The following is a 17,973-nucleotide window of genomic DNA, read 5'->3' on the forward strand; positions in this document are numbered from 1 at the left end:
AACCAGAGGTTTAAGTGACTTGAAATATTATCTGCAAGTTTTCTAGCAATGGAGATAGCCAATTTATGCTGGGAGAGCTTTTTCCAACTCAAGGATGAGAGGACAGCATTTCAGTTCAGAAAGGCCTTATGACTGCAAATTATCAGGCTCATATTAATGACCATTGATTGCATAATTTATTACATATTTTATTTGATGCTGATAAAAAAATCTTTAGAATTATTAATCATCTATATGAAATCAATGTTTCGAGAAAACTGGTGTGAGAATGCTATGAAATATTTTTTGGGAAAACCCGATGTAAGCAGAAATATTTAAAATTACAAGCCCTGTAGGCAGGTATTTCAATCGCAAACTCTAAGTATGCTCTTAAAAAGTTTGTTTTTGAAAGGTTCTTATATTTCTTACAACACAGTCCTATGGCTACTGAGAACTCAACTCAGCCAGATCAATGAGATCCTAGTCAGATATATTTCAGGCTGCAGGCTAAGCAAAAACATTTTATAACATTATCCAGTGTTAAAAAGGTTAACAATGATGACACTTTATATACGTGTAATCCTCAACTTGCGACCACAACTGATCCCCAAATTTATGTTGCTAAGTGAGAAATTTGTTAGATGAGTTTTGCTCCATTTTACAACTTTCCTCATCCCATTTCTTAAGTGAATCACTGCAGTTCTTCAACTAGTAAAACAGCTATTAAGCTGCCCTTGTCCGAAGGTCGCAAAAGGGGATCACATGACTCGGGACACTACATCCATCATAAAAGTGAGTCAGTTGTCAAGATCTGAATGTAAATCACATGACCATAGGGATGCTGCATCAGTCCTAAGTGTGTCCTAAGAAATAAGTCATAAGTCACTTTTCTCAGTGCCCTTGTAACTTCGAACAGTCACTAAGTGAATTGTTGTAAGTCGAGGACTACCTGTACTTAATCAAAAGGAGGGGTTGTTTTCAGTGGCTATTTATAATCCTGAATTTTACTCCTCCAAGTGGAGAATCTGCAAGTACAATACAATACAATACAATAGTAGAGTTGGAAGGGACCTTGGAGGCCTTCTAGTCCAACCCCCTGCCTAGGCAGGAAATCCTATACTGTTTCAGACAGGTGGCTATCCAACATCTTCTTAAAGACTTCCAGTGTTGGGGCATTCACAACTTCTGGAGGCAAGCTGTTCCACTGATTAATTGTTCCAACTGTCAGGAAATTTCTCCTCAGTTCTAAGTTGCTTCTCTCCTTGATTAGTTTCCACCCATTGCTTCTTGTTCTACCCTCAGGTGCCTTGGAGAATAGTTTGACTCCCTCTTCTTTGTGGCAACCTCTGAGATATTGGAATAATGCTATCATGTCTCCCCTAGTCCTTCTTTCTCTTAAGCTAAACATACCCAGTTCCTGCAACCGTTCTTCATAAGTTTTAGTCTCCAGTCCCCTAATCATCTTTGTTGCTCTTCTCTGCACTCTTTCTAGAGTCCCCACATCTTTTTTACATCGTGGCGACCAGAACTGAATTCAGTATTCCAAGTGTGGCCTTACCAAGGCATTATAAAGTGGTATTAAGTCAGTTAAGACACTCCGCTTTGCCTCGAGAAAACGGATGCCACAAGACATTTTTTCAGGGGCCACACATGTTTTTGAGAAGTCGCCGATGGAGCTGGGAAAAGCTTGGAAGAAAACACGCTTAGGCAGACCGCCGTGGCTTTGGGGGGTGGGGAAAGCGTATCTCCCCCGCCCCGCACAGGCTTCTTCCCCTGCTCGCTCGGGCTTTACCTGCAGCTTCCGCTCCCTTCCAAGGTTTCTCTCGCCCTACAGGAGGGGGAAGCGCAGAAGCGCCCAGCGGTAGCTAACTAGGAAGTAGTAAGAGAAAGCGGCAGGGTCCGAGAGGGGAACGGCGAGCCGATCGCAGGTGCCAAAGCCCTCCAGCTCGCCACGGCTTCCTCCTCGCCCCCAATGGCTGCTCCCGCCATCGCTCTGCCCGAAGGTAAAAACCCGCCTCGCCTAAGTCTTCGGCAACGGGCGCCCGCGCCTCAGTGCAGAGGACGGGAGCAGTGGGCTGCGCGCCCTTTGCGGACGGGCACTGCGGGCACCGGAAGGAGGGCCGGGCAGAGGAAGGGAGGCGGGACCCTGGAGTGGCCTTTGCATTGCGGGGGGGGGGGCGAGGAAGGGGGGCGGGCGGATTCCCTGGGTGGACACTGATCCTCCCACCGGCTTTGTGGAGCTGCTCTTCGTTGGCGGGATTCTGCCAAAGGCGAGCAGCTCTCTGCCTCTCGTATTATTTAGCATGATTACTTGCATTGCTACTTTGCTATTTTTGGCCAAGGCAGCATTCTTCTTAGATGAAAGTCTTTGTCCCCTGACTTCTCCGACTTGAGATTTTGTTCCTCGAAATTATCCACCGCGTACTGACAAGAGGCACACGGATTCGGTTTTGAAAGAGTCTCGGCGTTCCCCTTCTTCATATTTTAGGCTTTGTATTGAGAATGACTTTTGAGGGTTTTTTAAAAAGTCTTTTTGGAGCGCCTCGTACTCTCAAAGTCTGATGAATCATTCACTCAAATGCTAAATAAATTAAGCCCTGCAGCATCCCTCTGAAGTGTAGGGAAATTGTTATAAAAAGTTGCCTTATGCTATAACTTTTGTGAATTCAACTTTATATCCTTCAGCAGGAAAAAAAAATCTACCACTTTAAAGTGGAAAAAAGAGGATATTATAATTTGCACTTTTTAAGGAGGAGAATCAAGCATTCAATGTAGGATAACTGACACCCTTTTATAGAACTTGTTGAAAACTGAAATACATAGTATAAATGAAAGGTGAATGAACAACCTAAATGGTTTCAAGATATTTTATGCTGATTTTTATATATTCAAATAGTTTAGAAGATTAATGTAAATTAAAACCATTTGTGAAATAAGCTATAATAAAATTTCCTGTTTTTTAAAATTTTAATATGGCTTTTAGACTAGTGTTTATTGAGCAAGGTTGTTATATTTGAACTGACACATGATCATCTGTCATGAACATATGCAGGAACATACAAGAGCAAGCCATTTTTTTAGGATGTTCACCCAATTGGGATAAACAAGGATATGAACCTCTTTTGTGGGGTTTGCAGCAAAATGACTGCGTATGTAATTAGTAAGCAATTAAAGTACAGATAAATAAATATCTCTAAAATGTTGATGACTGTAAGCTTAAGCCCCTTTTTGGCTTTTTCCCATCAGATCAAGCAACTAAAGAACCAGTAGAAGACACTGACCCTAGCACTTTATCTTCAGAAAATGTAAGTACTGTCTTTTGTGAATGTGTTGAACTGGCTAGTTGCCCAGCTAAGTGATTCTACCTAACTGACTTTGACTAAGTTTGAAAAGCTTAAGCAGCGTGAGAGCTGGTTAACATTTGGATGAGGGTTACCAAAAAATGGAAGGATTGTGGATTACAATGGGAAGTTGAACAAACATCCTACTAAAGGGCATTGGCAACATTTTTATGTTGTAAATAAAACTACATGGATATATATCCATGAAGCTATCAGAAGCTGAGACTGATTCAAAGGAAACATTACTTCCACTAACTTGGTCATTAATTTACTTATTTTACTTATTGGTTGCTATTATTGTACTGTACATACTATTTCATACTCACAGAAAAGTTCAGTAATTAAGACGTGACAAGATACAGGCTCTGAAATAAGTCCAGGGACATGACCACCCAATCATTTCCTTTGTGATCTTCCCAAATAGTTAATTAGCTTGCCACACAAATAGCATCTCTTTACGGCATAAAGTGCTGGGGAAGATAATATTTAGTTAAGTTACTTCTGAGCTTCAGATTTCTAAAAGCTATAGAATCCTGACTGTTTTTTAATAATAAGAAAGTGTTGTAATGGGAAGTTAATGCCTGTTTCATCCAGTTACATATGTCTCGATAAAGAATGAGTGATGCTAGTGTACTCTTCTTTTATGCAACAACCAGCTATTTTTGATGATACTACTTGAAATGGTAACAACTAGAAACAAGGCAGTTAGTATGTGTTAATCTCTGTAATCAAGAAGGAAAATGACCATAACTAATAAGTGATTCATATTTAGAATGTTCTGTTGATTCAGAGATGGGCAAATGAGGATTCCCTTTCCATTGGTTTGTGTGGATAAAAAAGAGTTGTAACCAAAAAACTCTGTGGTGGGAGATGCAGTTGGAGTCATTATCCAAGATTTGTTTGAGAACCCCTGTAGTGGTTTTATTATTTATACTATATTATGAATTCATGACATGAACAACTTTAATGAAGTTGTTCCTCAAGGATTATTTCCTTTAAAGTATTAACTTCAAAATCTTATAAGGATGAAAGTGTGGGAAATCATTCAGTGAAAGATTCTGAAGGAGGAAGGAGGATTTGATGAGAGATTGCCACCTTTACCGGCAGACCCATCCCACGTTTTTCATAATTTCTGCTAAACTTTCAGATAAGGGCTTGATAAATCTTCATTGATTCCTATTCCTACTTGGGACTGGATAAATACTGTATGCGAATTGTTGAATACTTGGCAAGCTCAATGAAGAACTGGGAGAGTGTATTTGGCTTGGGAGGTTACAAATTCAGCAGAACAAAGAACTTAATAGGTCAAAATAATTGGTGTTTCAAAATGTATCTAAAATAATTATATAAAAATATGCTTCTTCTTTTTGTCTGAACAGATGGAAAAGTATCCTGTCCAAGATACAGCATTACCCAAAGGTAAAAATAGAAAGCGACAATGACTGCAGTTCTTATTTTTAAAAAAAAATATTGTAATATGCCACTTGATTAGATATGACAAAATAGAGAATCTATTATGTCCCTTCATAGACTTCATAATTTTCTAGAATTATGACTCCAGATATATTTGCTGAAATTCCCAGCTTTTAACTCTGAGACCTTCAAAATCTTCTAAGGTCAAGAAGCCATCAATTAAGAACATATCTTATGGTTTTCTCTCCTTTGTTCATTTTCATCTTAATAGCTCAATTCCATCACCAGAGATATCGTTTGGTCTAATTGACACTGGGCTTGAAACCAGAAGAATGTGAATTCAAGTCCTGCATTAGATATAAAAGATGGCTGGGTGACCTTGGTCCAATCATTCTTTCAGCCCAACTCACCTCAGAGGGTTGTTGTTGTGGAGAAAATAGCAGGAGGAAGGAGTATTAGGTATGTTAGTTGCCTTGAGTTATTTGTAAAGTAATCTTGTATGGGAGATAGTCGACTACCTACCCTGAAGGACGCAATTTCACTGACCCATGCTACTTTTCCTCAGAAAGCTACTTCCTTTTGCTTCTCTTACCTGTAGGAGTTTCTGTTCTCATATTCTCTGTATTGAGTCAGTCAGTGCCACAGTCATTTTTTAAAATTAATTTCTAATATATATTTATAAACTTCATATATTTATAAACTTTCCCAATCATAAAATTTCTGGTATTGATAGATGTTCTCTGTCTCCGCTGTCAGAATGTATATCTTATTTCATATGGAACAACATAATTTGTGATAATTGTTTTCATTGCCTCCTCATGCTATTAAAGTCATCTGAGTCACCTTCTCTATAGGAGATTCAGCAGTTTCATTAACAGACCACTTCTTTTGATTGATACGTTGTATAATCAAGCCATGCAGCCTGGGCCATCAAACTTCTTTCTTGTGACATGCCAGCTGAGGCATGATCGCTTTCTATCCGGGCCCATCTTCCAGTTTTGATACCACTGCATGGAGGTGGTCAGCCAAGCTTGTTTGAAGTTCAGTATCAACATTCCATCTCATCTTCTCCTCCCTCAGAACAAGCAACCTTAATCAAAGTGCACCTGAATGTAGGCAATTAGTACACTGCATTGATGTTAGAAAACACATTTCATTTTATTGCAATTATCCATGCCATTAGATATGGGGATTATTCACTCAAAGGGTATGGATGATCTAATATTCCATTCGATGCTTGCAGATGCTTAGGCTGCTGGTTTATTTATTTACTCTTTTTTAAGCCTGGTTCCAGATTACTCTGGATGCTGAGTTGTTATACTCAGTTCTATTTTTAATCTGCAAAGGGCACACAGCATTGATTAATTTCTGTTCCATTGATGTTATACAATATAAAGAACTGATGGAAGGAACTACACATTTTATTTAAGCATTTAACTATAAACCCATTTAAGTCCAAGTCAAGAAAAAAAAAACCTTGTGGCTCACGAGGGAAAGAAATCTGATATAAAGAACCACAGTAACTATTCCAAAGCAGCTTTGTCTTTTTTGGCTCTACATCCTTTAGGCTTATCTAGCTAACATCATTGTTTCCTATAAAAGACAATAGCCTTACTGTTCTGTCATCTCCCACAGGATAAACAAAGGGCATCAGGACTATTTTCTTCTGAAGGTTATATTATCTCTAAGCGGCAGGTCAATAAGTATGAAATACCAAGCCAAAGAGAGCCACAGTTAATGGCTTTCTTTCTTGTACTTGGCTTGCTGAAGTCTGTTAGTCTTTCTCATGAAGAATTTTTCAGAACGTTACAAATTGTATTGAAAACCCTCTCTTTGATGGGTGGGCCTCATCAGTAGACAGATGGATAACAGCAGCAGCAAGATTAATGTAATTTCAGTCTGTGCTCAGAAGGATCATCCTTAATCCAGGACTTGCTCCTCTTGAAGACTCTCATATTGTACACCTTATATAAGAGATAACCAGACCGCACAGATGATACTGACCAAAATCTAAAAGGTGCCAAGATGACAATCAGACAGTTTTTGTAGATATTTGTCCTTCTCCTAAGCGCATGATGTTTTATTTATTATGTTTACTACTGTATACATTTGTCAGTTTAGGAAAACACTACAGTCTTATGAATTTCTGTGTATGATCATAGGACATACTATACATATTATACCACTAAGTTCAACGCTCACTACAAGTGGGAATAATTCACTTATCCCACATTTTCTCTGTGGTGCCTGGAATTTCAGGAATTCATACTCAAAGGAACAATTATAATGTTCCTGACATTTCTTGGTTGAGAAGAAAGATAAAGGGGATTAACCTGCCTTGGATCTCTACAACCTACAGTCATTTATCAGGGCTAAGACTTTTTAAAAAGTCACTTTGGTGAAAGTTTTACCTCTACTTCTTTGAGGATTAAATATATATTCTTTTACATCTACATCAGGTGAATTCTTATGCTTTGCAGTACTTGGAATTTTCCATTGAATACTATTTTTTGCCTCATGAATCTATCCTAAGCATATGGCAGTAGTTATCTGCAAATATCCCACATCAATAACTTGTTCCTTGTGATTTAAACCCAGTTCATCTTTCAGAAACATGTATCCTAGACTTTTGTTTTATTTCAGAAGTTGAGCCTTTTGCTAATTTTTTTTTGCAAGTTGTGAATATAATTTATATATTCATGCAATTCTTTCACCCTTAGGGATCTTCTTAAGGTACTAAGTTTCCAATAATCCTGCATGGCCAGCTACTGAAATTGGGGGAATAGATAATAACACTGAGGGCATGCTTCTTACCCAAAGTGGTCACCTGCACTTCTGGAGGATTCTGTTTGGAATCTGTCCATATTTGCCAATTATGTTTAAAAGCATACATGAACATTTGAAGCACACTTATAAGAACGCAATGGGTAAGCACTAACAATATATACTTTCTCTGACATCCAGCACAGAAGAATATTTGGGAACCAAGAATTAGCTGGAGCCAAAATATTGCATATGGATCTTCTGTTTTCTTATTTCATTCTGATACCGAAAGTATCTACAGGAGGCTAGGAGATCCTGCCAAAGTATTTATTTATTTATTTATTTATTTATTTATTTTATTCGATTTATCAGTCGCACCCTCTCCGCGAAGGGACTCGGGGCGACGTACAATCAAATATATAGGCGTGTGGCATGGAGGAGGTAAATACATCAACATTTAACAATTCAAATAGAAATAAAAGCCACAAAGTTAAGATAAATAACAGTAAAATTACAACAATTAAAACAGTTAAAATACCCCAAAAATTTAAATTTACAGTTTAAAATTGCCAGGGAGGTTAGAGAGTTCTAATTAAGCCAGGCCGGCTAGTTGGAACAGGTGGGTCTTGAGTTTCGTGCGGAAGGAGCGGAGATCAGTCGTTGTCCTAATATCAGGGGGGAGGTCGTTCCAGAGGGCTGGGCCCATCACAGAGAAGGCCCTACTCCTGGGCGCCACCCTCTGGCACTGCCTAGTGGACGGCACCCGGAGGAGTCCCTCTCTGTGAGAGTGGATTGGTCGCAGGGATGTATAGGGCAGGATACGATCCCGCAAATAACTAGGTCCTGTGCCATGGAGCGCTTTAAAGATGGTGATTAACACCTTGAAGCACACCCGGTAGACCACAGGGAGCCAGTGCAGCTCGCGCAGGAGAGGTGTTACATGGGTGAACCTCGTTCTCCCCATAATTGCCTGCGCGGCCGCATTCTGGACCAGCTGTAGTCTCCGGGCGCATCCCAAGGGGAGCCCCATGTAGAGAGCATTGCAGTAGTCCAGACGGGACGTCACCAGCGCATGAGTGACTGTGCGAAGGGCATCCCGGTCCAATAGGGGGTGCAATTGGCGCACCAGGCGAACCTGGTGGAACGCCCCCCTCACCACGGCTGCCACATGGTCATCCATAGACCAAGTAGGAATCAATACACTGGTATTGATGGTATCCAAAATCAATCAATAAACAACCAAACAATAGCAAGAGAGAAATCACTTAAAGAGAGATAATTATTTTGAAGAAATTTCCATTGTCTATGGAATGGAAAATAAAAATATGTTTATTCTGATAAAGCAGTATTCTCTAACTAAGGTTTTTAAATATTTTGTTTTTGTAACAATTGTCATTGTAACAATATTTATTGAACTACCTGGAATGTAATACATGTTCTAGAAGATAGACTTAAGATCATTACTATGAAAAAGAAGATCTAGCTACGTATGTCTTCTCCAGTGGTATCATGTAGATATGCAGACTGACTATTCTAGAAGTTACAGTCTAACATTAGCTTTCCCTGATCTGGGCGTTTCAAGTTGTTTGGACTTAAAGTTCTCAAAATTGCTCAGACACTATGACAATTTTTAGAATTCTTGGAGTAAATTTCAACTGTGGCAAGTTTGAGAAAGATTGATCTTTACAAGGTTTTTCTCAGCAGCAATTTCTTTTTCTTCTTTCCCATCTTCTTCTTCTCTTTCTGCTATACTTAGACCTGAAATTGCTCTGGATTTGATGAGAGTAGTTTAAAAGATCTGGCTTTGTTCTTGTACTTGTTAATGATAACTGGATATTCAGGAATGAAACCAGTAAAATGTTACATGACATTTCAGATAAATGTTATCATTAATAATTATTGCAACTCATATGGGAGCCAGATGTAAAATGATGATTTTAATGTAATTGGTTGGTGACTAGCAGGCAAGTGTGACATATTAAATGGTTTGGAAGAGGGATATATGGTATTTTATTTCAGGGGAAAGAAGATTAGCATAATAGAGACTAACAATTCCTCACTTACTCTGTATATACACAGGGCTTTCATTCAATACATCCTTTCTGGAAGCCAATGGTTGATAATGTGCCCACAGGTTAGTTCCTTCTGCAATCTTAGGTATGTAGAATTTTAGGCAAGTTGTCACTGGTTATGCTAAATTTTATGAATGGAACAGTATGCCTGTAGCTTTCTTTCTTGCCCTGATACATTACTTGAATTGGCATTGTAATCTTTCTGAATTACAGAAACTTTTTAGAAATATGTTGATCAAGAGATCCAAACCTGACTAACATTGAAGAATATTTGCCTTGTAGATGAAGAATACCAAACAGAAAAAGTGACTTTGGAAATTTCATCCATTAACATTACAAGCCTAACATCAGATTCTGGCTTGATACACCAGGTAATTGAAATGTTATTGATCCTATTAGAATATTTGTCAATATTATTTATTGTTATTTATCAATATTTAGACTTTTCATTATTGTTCCCCAGTTTACTGTAAGTCAGTGCTGAAAGTTTAATTTCAAACTCAGGTTCAATCTGGAAAGAGGGCAGAAGACACCATGAAAAATATCCTGAATTTTAGATATTCTTTGCCTTCAGTGAAGGAAAGGCATACTACAGTTTGGCGCCTTGTTATCTCCAAAACCATCTACTTCATGTAGAATCTGTGTGACATATACTATCAAATAAAGAAGGGATGCCTGGGTACCCACCCTGAAAGAAATCAGGGGGTGGGGCTGGGACTCAAGATAGATTTTCTTATACTAAATCCTCCCTCTGAAATAACTTGTCCCAAAGTTAGGAGTGCACCTATCAAATGATAGAAAACAAGAAAACAGTCTTTAAAGAGAGAGTTCAGATTTACATGACAGCAACTACAGGGTTTTTAAAAATAGTTTTAAATTATTTTGTTTATTATTTCTTGGTTTTATGGGTGGATTTTATTATTGTATTAATGATTTAGTCCATATGTTATAAACTGTCTAGAACAGGAAGAATAGACCACAAGAGTAGATGATATTTTAGTAAATAAATACCCAGAGAGGGCCCTAACTAAGAACTTAAGAGATAGGAGATTCATGTTATACTAAGAAGTCCTTGAGGAAATGCAAACCTAGGCATGAAAATTTTGCAGTATTGGTAACTTATTGACCGCATTCATACATTTCCATATGCCACAGGCTAATTGCAACAACAATCTGTTGTTAAAATTATATGGGTTCAACATTTTGCCCCAAGCCAAAGGCAATCACCACATTACAGTTTAGGATTAGAAGGCAACCAAACTGCTTTGATTCCTAGTTATTTTACTTAACACCTTTTTGGCTGTATTTTGAGTCAAGCATTGCAAATTCTTATTCTGGCTGCAATCTCTTCTTTCTTTTCCCTTAAGTAGTGAAATAGATGTGCAGAATCCATATTCTGCCTTTAGGCAAGACTGGATTTTCTTACCTTCCCTCACATGTGAGACAAATTTCTAGTTTTGTCTGGTCTTGCAATTTATTAAGAAGCATTTCTTTAAGAAAATTGTTAAATGTAATGCTTTATAGTTAATAATCTTTCAATGCAATTGTACCTTGGATGGTGTATACTATCCCACAAACGGACAGTAATTTGTTTTTGTTTTTTATTATCAAACTGAATAAAAATTAAGAAAATTTGGATAGATCTGATAAAAATTATAACTCTAAGACAAATAAAAACTTTATTTTTATAAATATTGCTTAGTTTAGTTACCTTTGCAATCTGTGCAAAGTGAACAAGCTGCAGTGTAGGATTTTTGTGTCCTGGAAACATCAGGATTATTGAAATCATCTAATATTTTCTCTTTAGTGTGCAGGAAGTAATACTGTTTAAGTCTTAACACTGAAAATAAAATGAATATATTGCTGTGTTAACTCTTGTGTTATATTCCTGTTATATTCGTGTTATTGTCTCTTCTCTATTTTCTTAATACTCCCTCTTTAATTCTGGCCCTGCATTTCCATATTTTATACTATCATATTGCCAGATGAATGATTCTCAGATTGAAAAATCCCAATTTCATGGATTCTCCAGCAGCCTTGCCAGGTTCCAAATGGGGGCTCACAATGCCCTTTTTACCTCCCTCTCATCAAGTTATTCTCTCCTTTCCACTTCTTATGCTCAGTTTCCCAACTGAATCATCACTACAATTCTAATTCAATATTATGCTTAAATCTAGATAATCTATATGTGTTGAAGTCTCAAGTAAATAAGCTCTTTACCTTGCTTTAATTGTATTTTTCACATTATATTTTAGATTTTGTCAATGACCGTGCTCATTTTGGGTCCTTGTCTCACTCTGTTTTGAGATAGTGGAACTACTTGCCTCCAGAAGTTCTGGGTATTCCAACACTGGAGGTTTTAAAGAAGAGGTGGGACAACCATTTAACTGTAATGGTAGGGTTTCCTGCCTGAGCAGTGGGTTGGACTTGAAGACCTCTAAGGTCCCTTTCCAAATAAATTATTCTGTTATTCTACATGCCACTTAAAGACTGGAGTGGATGGGAACATTTTTAATTAGTTATAATTATTTGTGGAACTGATACATAAAGGGAGGAGAACATATTAATTTTTTATGTATCTTTAAGTATTCAGCTGAGATGGATTTTTTAATGTTTAAAATTAGAATCAAAAGATTTTTTTTGTACACAACGTTTTTTTCTCTGTTTTAATTTTGGATTTTTGTTAATCTGGCTTTTTTTTCTGTTTTGTATTTTATCTTTGGTGATAAAATAAAAGAAAAATTAAAAAAAACCCCATGCCATTTAAAGACTGACATGGCCCTCATTTTGACTCATTTGGCATCCTGCTTTGCTGGAACTAAAAGAAGTCATAAGATTAAGCAGTACTGATGAAAAAAAAAAGAAAATATGTAACAAAAAGAAAAAAAAGAGGGAAAACCATCCTATTCCATATATAATATTTTGAAAATCTAGGCATAAAGTATTCAATATTTAGCATAGCTGGTACTGCAGAAACAATATGCCTGGTACAATTAAACATGGAATATAAATGGTTTAAGTTGAAGGTGTTAGGTTTCTCCCTGCCGTCTCTCCAAATTGTGATCAAGCTGAAAAGGCAGTTAGGCATTGTATGCATGATTGTCATGGCCTTGCCACATAAATTATCTATGTGGCTTCTTTGGAATGGATGTACTAATGCAGTTAAGTGTAGGTAAGTAAAGGTGTCTGGTTACAGCATATTATATAACTGCATAGTTTACCTGTATTTGCATGCACAGTTTATGATCTATTCCAGAGTGCTCTGTGATACTTTCAGGTGAATGACGCTATACAAAAGCCAACTGTACTTTACTGAAAATATCTCAAGGGAAAAACCCCACCTGCTTTCATCTTTAAAGCTGAAATAAGGGCGGGAGGGGAGAAATCTCTTCATCTAAGCGTGTTGGTTTTTTGTAATAGCAAAAGCATCTGCTGCAGATTGTTCAAATCTATCTTACCACGATAAAATCCTCCTGAACTCAGGAATTAAGTGCCTCTCTTTTATGATAATCTTCCTCTATACAAGTACAGCTTCTTCAAAGTATTTAGTTTTTTTCCCAATGGTTTGACTTTTCCAATCCTTGAGATGTATTAATGACACATTTTTCTAAATTCAAGGTGCAGAATTTGTTAAATTAAATTTATATCATGACATTAATACAGGGCTGTATTTGTTTGTAGCCAGAAGAAGACGATGACATTCAAAGTAGTGCTGGGGATTCACCTACAGGTAACTTTCTGCACATTTCCAAAATATATTTACTACCTGATTCCATTTTTTGTTGTTGTTATTGTTGTTGTTGTTGTTGTAAATAGGATAGTTGGAATTATTACTGTAGAAAGCAAATGCAAATCTCTAAAGCAATAATTCCAGCATTTCCTCGCTTCCCTTTCATTCCAAGTCATTTCATTGTTTTTATTCTTAGTTCCATTCTGCTGCTTATTGTCATCAAAATCACCTTGCATTTTCTCTGACATCATAATCGTTCCTTGCATTCTTTAACTACATTCTCTGCAGCTTCCTTTTTCTTTATGTATAATTATACGATACCTTTCACACTCATTTTTTGCATAGGTCATTTTGTTACATGGTTCTTTTTCACATTTGTGTACTAAAGATCAGTGTCCTCTTTAGTTTGGAGAGCACATAGCAAACCAATGGTTCAGTGCAGATATAATGAGCCAATTTTATAGCCAGAATATCATTTCAAATGGGAAACTGTAGTTTAAGAAACAAGAAAGATTTGCTTCAAATGGACATGCAACAAGAGGAAGAGAGGGAGGGGAAATGGGGAAACGAAGCAGAATACAGTCTAAATTATCATGAACGAGGCTCATTACATCTGAAGCATGTCATAGAGTTTTATCTGCCAGAAAACAGTGGAATAACTCCCTAATGTAATTGCAATTCTAGCTTTGAAGAAGTCATGTACAGAAAATGGCTCTTGCTCTTTGTGTACATTTCACCAGCCAACCATCGGTGACCTACTAAATGATGAGGACTTGCTGTATATGATGAGGATCAAATTGGATCCATCCCACCCGACAGTGAAAAACTGGAGAAACTTTGCAAGCAAATGGGGAATGACTTATGATGAGTTGTGCTTTCTGGAACAGAAACAACAGAGTCCCACCTTGGAATTTTTGTTACGGAACAGTGACAGAACTGTGGAGCAGCTGATTGATCTCTGTAAATTATATCAAAGAGTTGATATTGAAAAACTACTGCAGAAGTGGGTGGAGAAGGAATGGCCAAAAAGAGGCCATGGAGCCTATCAGAAAAACATATAAAGGAGAAAAATGACAATATGGAAAACCAAGAATGGGGTTTGGTTGACTTTACTTCAGGTGTGCATAGAGCTTTTTTTTTCTAGGGGACGGACAACGTACTTATTTTTACAGCATAACTGTACTTACCCTTTGTAGTGATAAGGATGAGCTTTAATTATGAATCAAGTCAATTTCTTCCACAGATGTCAAAGTCTACAGTACTCAGATTTTTGAAGCAATAAGAGAACATTGAAAATTATCAGTATGCTATATAGGATAACTGCATAATCATTTACTGCTTAGCAGTCTTTGTCCTGTATTTCTGACTGGAAATTGTATAGAAATTAAACATAGGAGGGAAAAGTGAGGTCCTCTTTGAGGAATAATCCATGCCTGTACCTTTGCATTTGGTCTTGTTCCATCCCTTTCCAGGTTGCCTTTGTTCATGAACAAACCAGCAGAAGATGCTACAAATCAGAACTGGGATAGTCTCATATGACTTCATCTGGAAAGGAGAACTTTTATATCCAAGGATATATATGAACAGTACAGAAATAAGCCATGTTTTCAATCATAAACTGTAAAAATATAGCCTCAGGTGTTGGCATTGTTGGGCATCTTTCAGGAGAGCCAATTCTAGACATTTTGGCACCCTAGTTAAAGTCTTTATGTGGCCCCTCCTATGATTATATTTATCTTTTGAGTAGCCATGCTGATGCACAGAGTGCTCTGTTACTGTTTTTCTGGGTATAACTTTGATAAGCTAATAATCACTTGCTTAGTTCCTTCCTATCAGACTTTTCTCTTGCTTTGGTAATATTAGTTTCCTGAGGTCCATAGCTCTACTAATTATTTCTTTTTCCAAATTTGCAATGCTTGGTTGATGTGATGTTCACTGCTACTCCACTGACTTTGGGCAGAGGTATTGTTGAAATGCGTAGAAAGAAATGATTGTAATACTATGAGGAAAGATACATTTTATACTCTTATTGTGCATATAAATCTTTTCAATTCGGGTGTGCCCTAAAATTTGGCACTCTAGGTGACAGCCAAAACGGGCAATTGCCAAACCTCCCCGGCTTGTTGCCTTTTTCCTGCCATCTCTGAGTGATGAAAGTGCAGAATCTACACAAGCACACCCTTCCCAATACAGACTGAAAGCAAAGAGATGACAAGTATATAGATGGGACCAACAATATATATATATTTTAATGGTGAAGCTAGATGGGGAGGAAAAACTTCCTGAAGATATCTTTTGAAAAGTTGACAAAATCTGGAGCTGACAAGGACTACCTAATCCATTTGTACATAAGAATGCAGTGTCAGTGCTGCTATCATAATTTTAAAGCCAGAATAAAAGTAGAATATAGATCAGATATGTGGTAGATCAGCAAGTGTTTTTCGCTTCCAGTTCCATTCCTCCTCAGCCTATTGTCTTCCAGATGTGTTGTACTTTAGTGTTCATCTGCAAGAATGTTCTTCATCATCGCCCAACACACCTGAAGCATTAGTGGGCCAAGGAAGTTTATCATAGCAATAACAAGGTTTCCCTTTTTTTAAACTAGGCTATTAGAGTGGTAACTAAAATGTAAATTTGCATTTGTGGATCCTTGCAGGAGATGGTGTTTCAGTGAAAGAATTTGCAACTGGCGATAATTCCTTTTCACCAAATTGATCTTAAAGCTCAAATTTAAGAAAAAATCAAATCAAATTTCACAACTCTGAAACCTATCTGTAACTTCATTTCAAATCCTTATTTAATAGGAGGCACAATTGTCATCTTAATTGCAGTCTCAAAATCTCTGACTGAAGTATATTCCCTTGATTTAAGACTGCATTTTTAAAAAATACTTAACATGTTAGGGATCATTAAGATCTTTCCTCTTCTGAGAAGATTGATACAAAAGCTGATTATTTAATGTTTGCAACAACCTGTGTTTCAACTTTAGAGAAACTATTATAAACAGCAAACTAATTAAGTGTGCCGCAAAAAGCATCACATTTTAAGATAAATAGTATTCTGAACAGTGTGTACTTGAATCACAGAACTATCAAGATCCAATCCTTGATAGGTGCTTTTTTCAGAGTATGCAGAATTTCTATCTGCCTTTGAATTGAAGTGGTTAGATCTCAAATGTGGATAATATATTAAAATATTTTAAGAGTGATTATGTTAATTGGAATTGCTCGTTCCCTCTAGCAATTAGAAAATATGTTCAAACATGTTTTCAGAGACAGTTTGAGAACTAGTGCTACTCCAGGGTATTACAAAGCACTTATATTCTCTACAATATTATAATAAAATATTATGAAGCATCTATTAATAATTTCAGGGATATCCTTGAAATATTATCAGAAATTAATCTTTAAATGAATTGGAGTCACTTGGCATAGTGACCATACCTTAGTTTCTATAGCACACAATAATGCGGGCAGAAAGCCAGCTCAATGTTAATCTCAGACATTGTTTGATCTCAGTACAAATAACCATAAAATGCAAATAAAACACTGTATGCTGGAATGTAGAAGAGTTGCTCACATGCATTAGAATATAACTTATAAGAAAATGTGAGTTCAAGATTGTATGGATTGTCATTGTAAGGAATTTAGTCCTAAAACCTAAATTCTTAAATGTACTTCCTAACAAGCTTCTATCTCAAGTATGAAGAGACATGGATTTTCAATAGAAATATTATTTTCAGATATAATACACTCTGGAAAATGTCACTAAAAATTGGAGTACAAATGCTGCTATCAGGAAGAATACTTATGGGGAATTGAGCTTTTAGGCTACTCTACTAAACTCAAGCATACTTAATTGCAACACGTTTTTATAGTTGTAGGTCTTTAGAATTATGCTTGAAAATTAAGCCATTTCTATTACTGTATTACTTTCTATTACTACTACAGTAGTACGCTGAATTTTGTAACTTCTAATTTTGTTAATATATTCCTTTTTTGTAATAGATCAGAGATCAAAGCATTTTTGTGTATGTACCGGTATCATCAATCTGTTATGTTTGTTATATGTTTTTGATATGCAGTTTTAGAAGAATTTTTTATCTCATTTTGTTTTTATTAAGAGCGTTACTGTTACTTTTCTAAACTACTTTGTTGTAACTATTTAAAATATGCATTTCAGACATTAAAAACTATTGTCAGAAGATGCGCAATCCTAGAATTTGGACTCTGTTTAGGATATAGTGGAGTTTATTAAAATGAAGATCTGTGAATTCAGAGTTTTACTCTCTTGCAGAGAATAGCTTTCCCTCCTTGTATAGTAATTATAAACAAAAGAGCTCCTTGGATTGCAGTAGCTGTCTACAGACCTTGGTCTCTTCTTAGCACAATATATATGTTGACATGCCTTATGAACAATCACTTCTAGTTGTCTTATTTCATCTCAGAGAAGTCATACAAACAGATATTGTTTTAAAATGCTTAATTCATTCCATTATAAGCTCTTTCAGTGAACTGTCCATTTGTTTACTTCCACAAGGAAGGAATTTATTTTTTGTGACATGTCAGGTATTTTAAAATCAAGCAGATCCTATATAGCAGGGGTGTCAAACTTGCAATGACACATTGTTGTCACGTGACGTATTGCAACTTTTCTCCCCTTCGCTAAAACGGGA

The 17,973-nt window shown here is 36.8% G+C and overlaps 1 protein-coding gene across 1 annotated transcript; it reads left to right on the forward strand.

Annotated features, from left to right (window-relative positions):
- Positions 1 to 1,868: 1,868 nt before the first annotated feature.
- Positions 1,869 to 17,420, forward strand: EDARADD (EDAR associated via death domain). The gene is made up of 6 exons (XM_081940810.1): positions 1,869 to 1,982; positions 3,226 to 3,284; positions 4,700 to 4,739; positions 9,851 to 9,939; positions 13,250 to 13,298; positions 13,983 to 17,420. Exons 1-6 carry the CDS (start codon positions 1,952 to 1,954, stop codon positions 14,357 to 14,359), a joined length of 645 nt encoding a protein of 214 aa, XP_081796936.1. The 5' UTR covers positions 1,869 to 1,951; the 3' UTR covers positions 14,360 to 17,420.
- Positions 17,421 to 17,973: the final 553 nt, after the last annotated feature.

The sequence above is a fragment of the Natrix helvetica genome, assembly GCF_964273705.1.
Source record: "Natrix helvetica genome assembly, chromosome: 2".
Lineage (NCBI taxonomy): Eukaryota > Metazoa > Chordata > Lepidosauria > Squamata > Natricidae > Natrix > Natrix helvetica.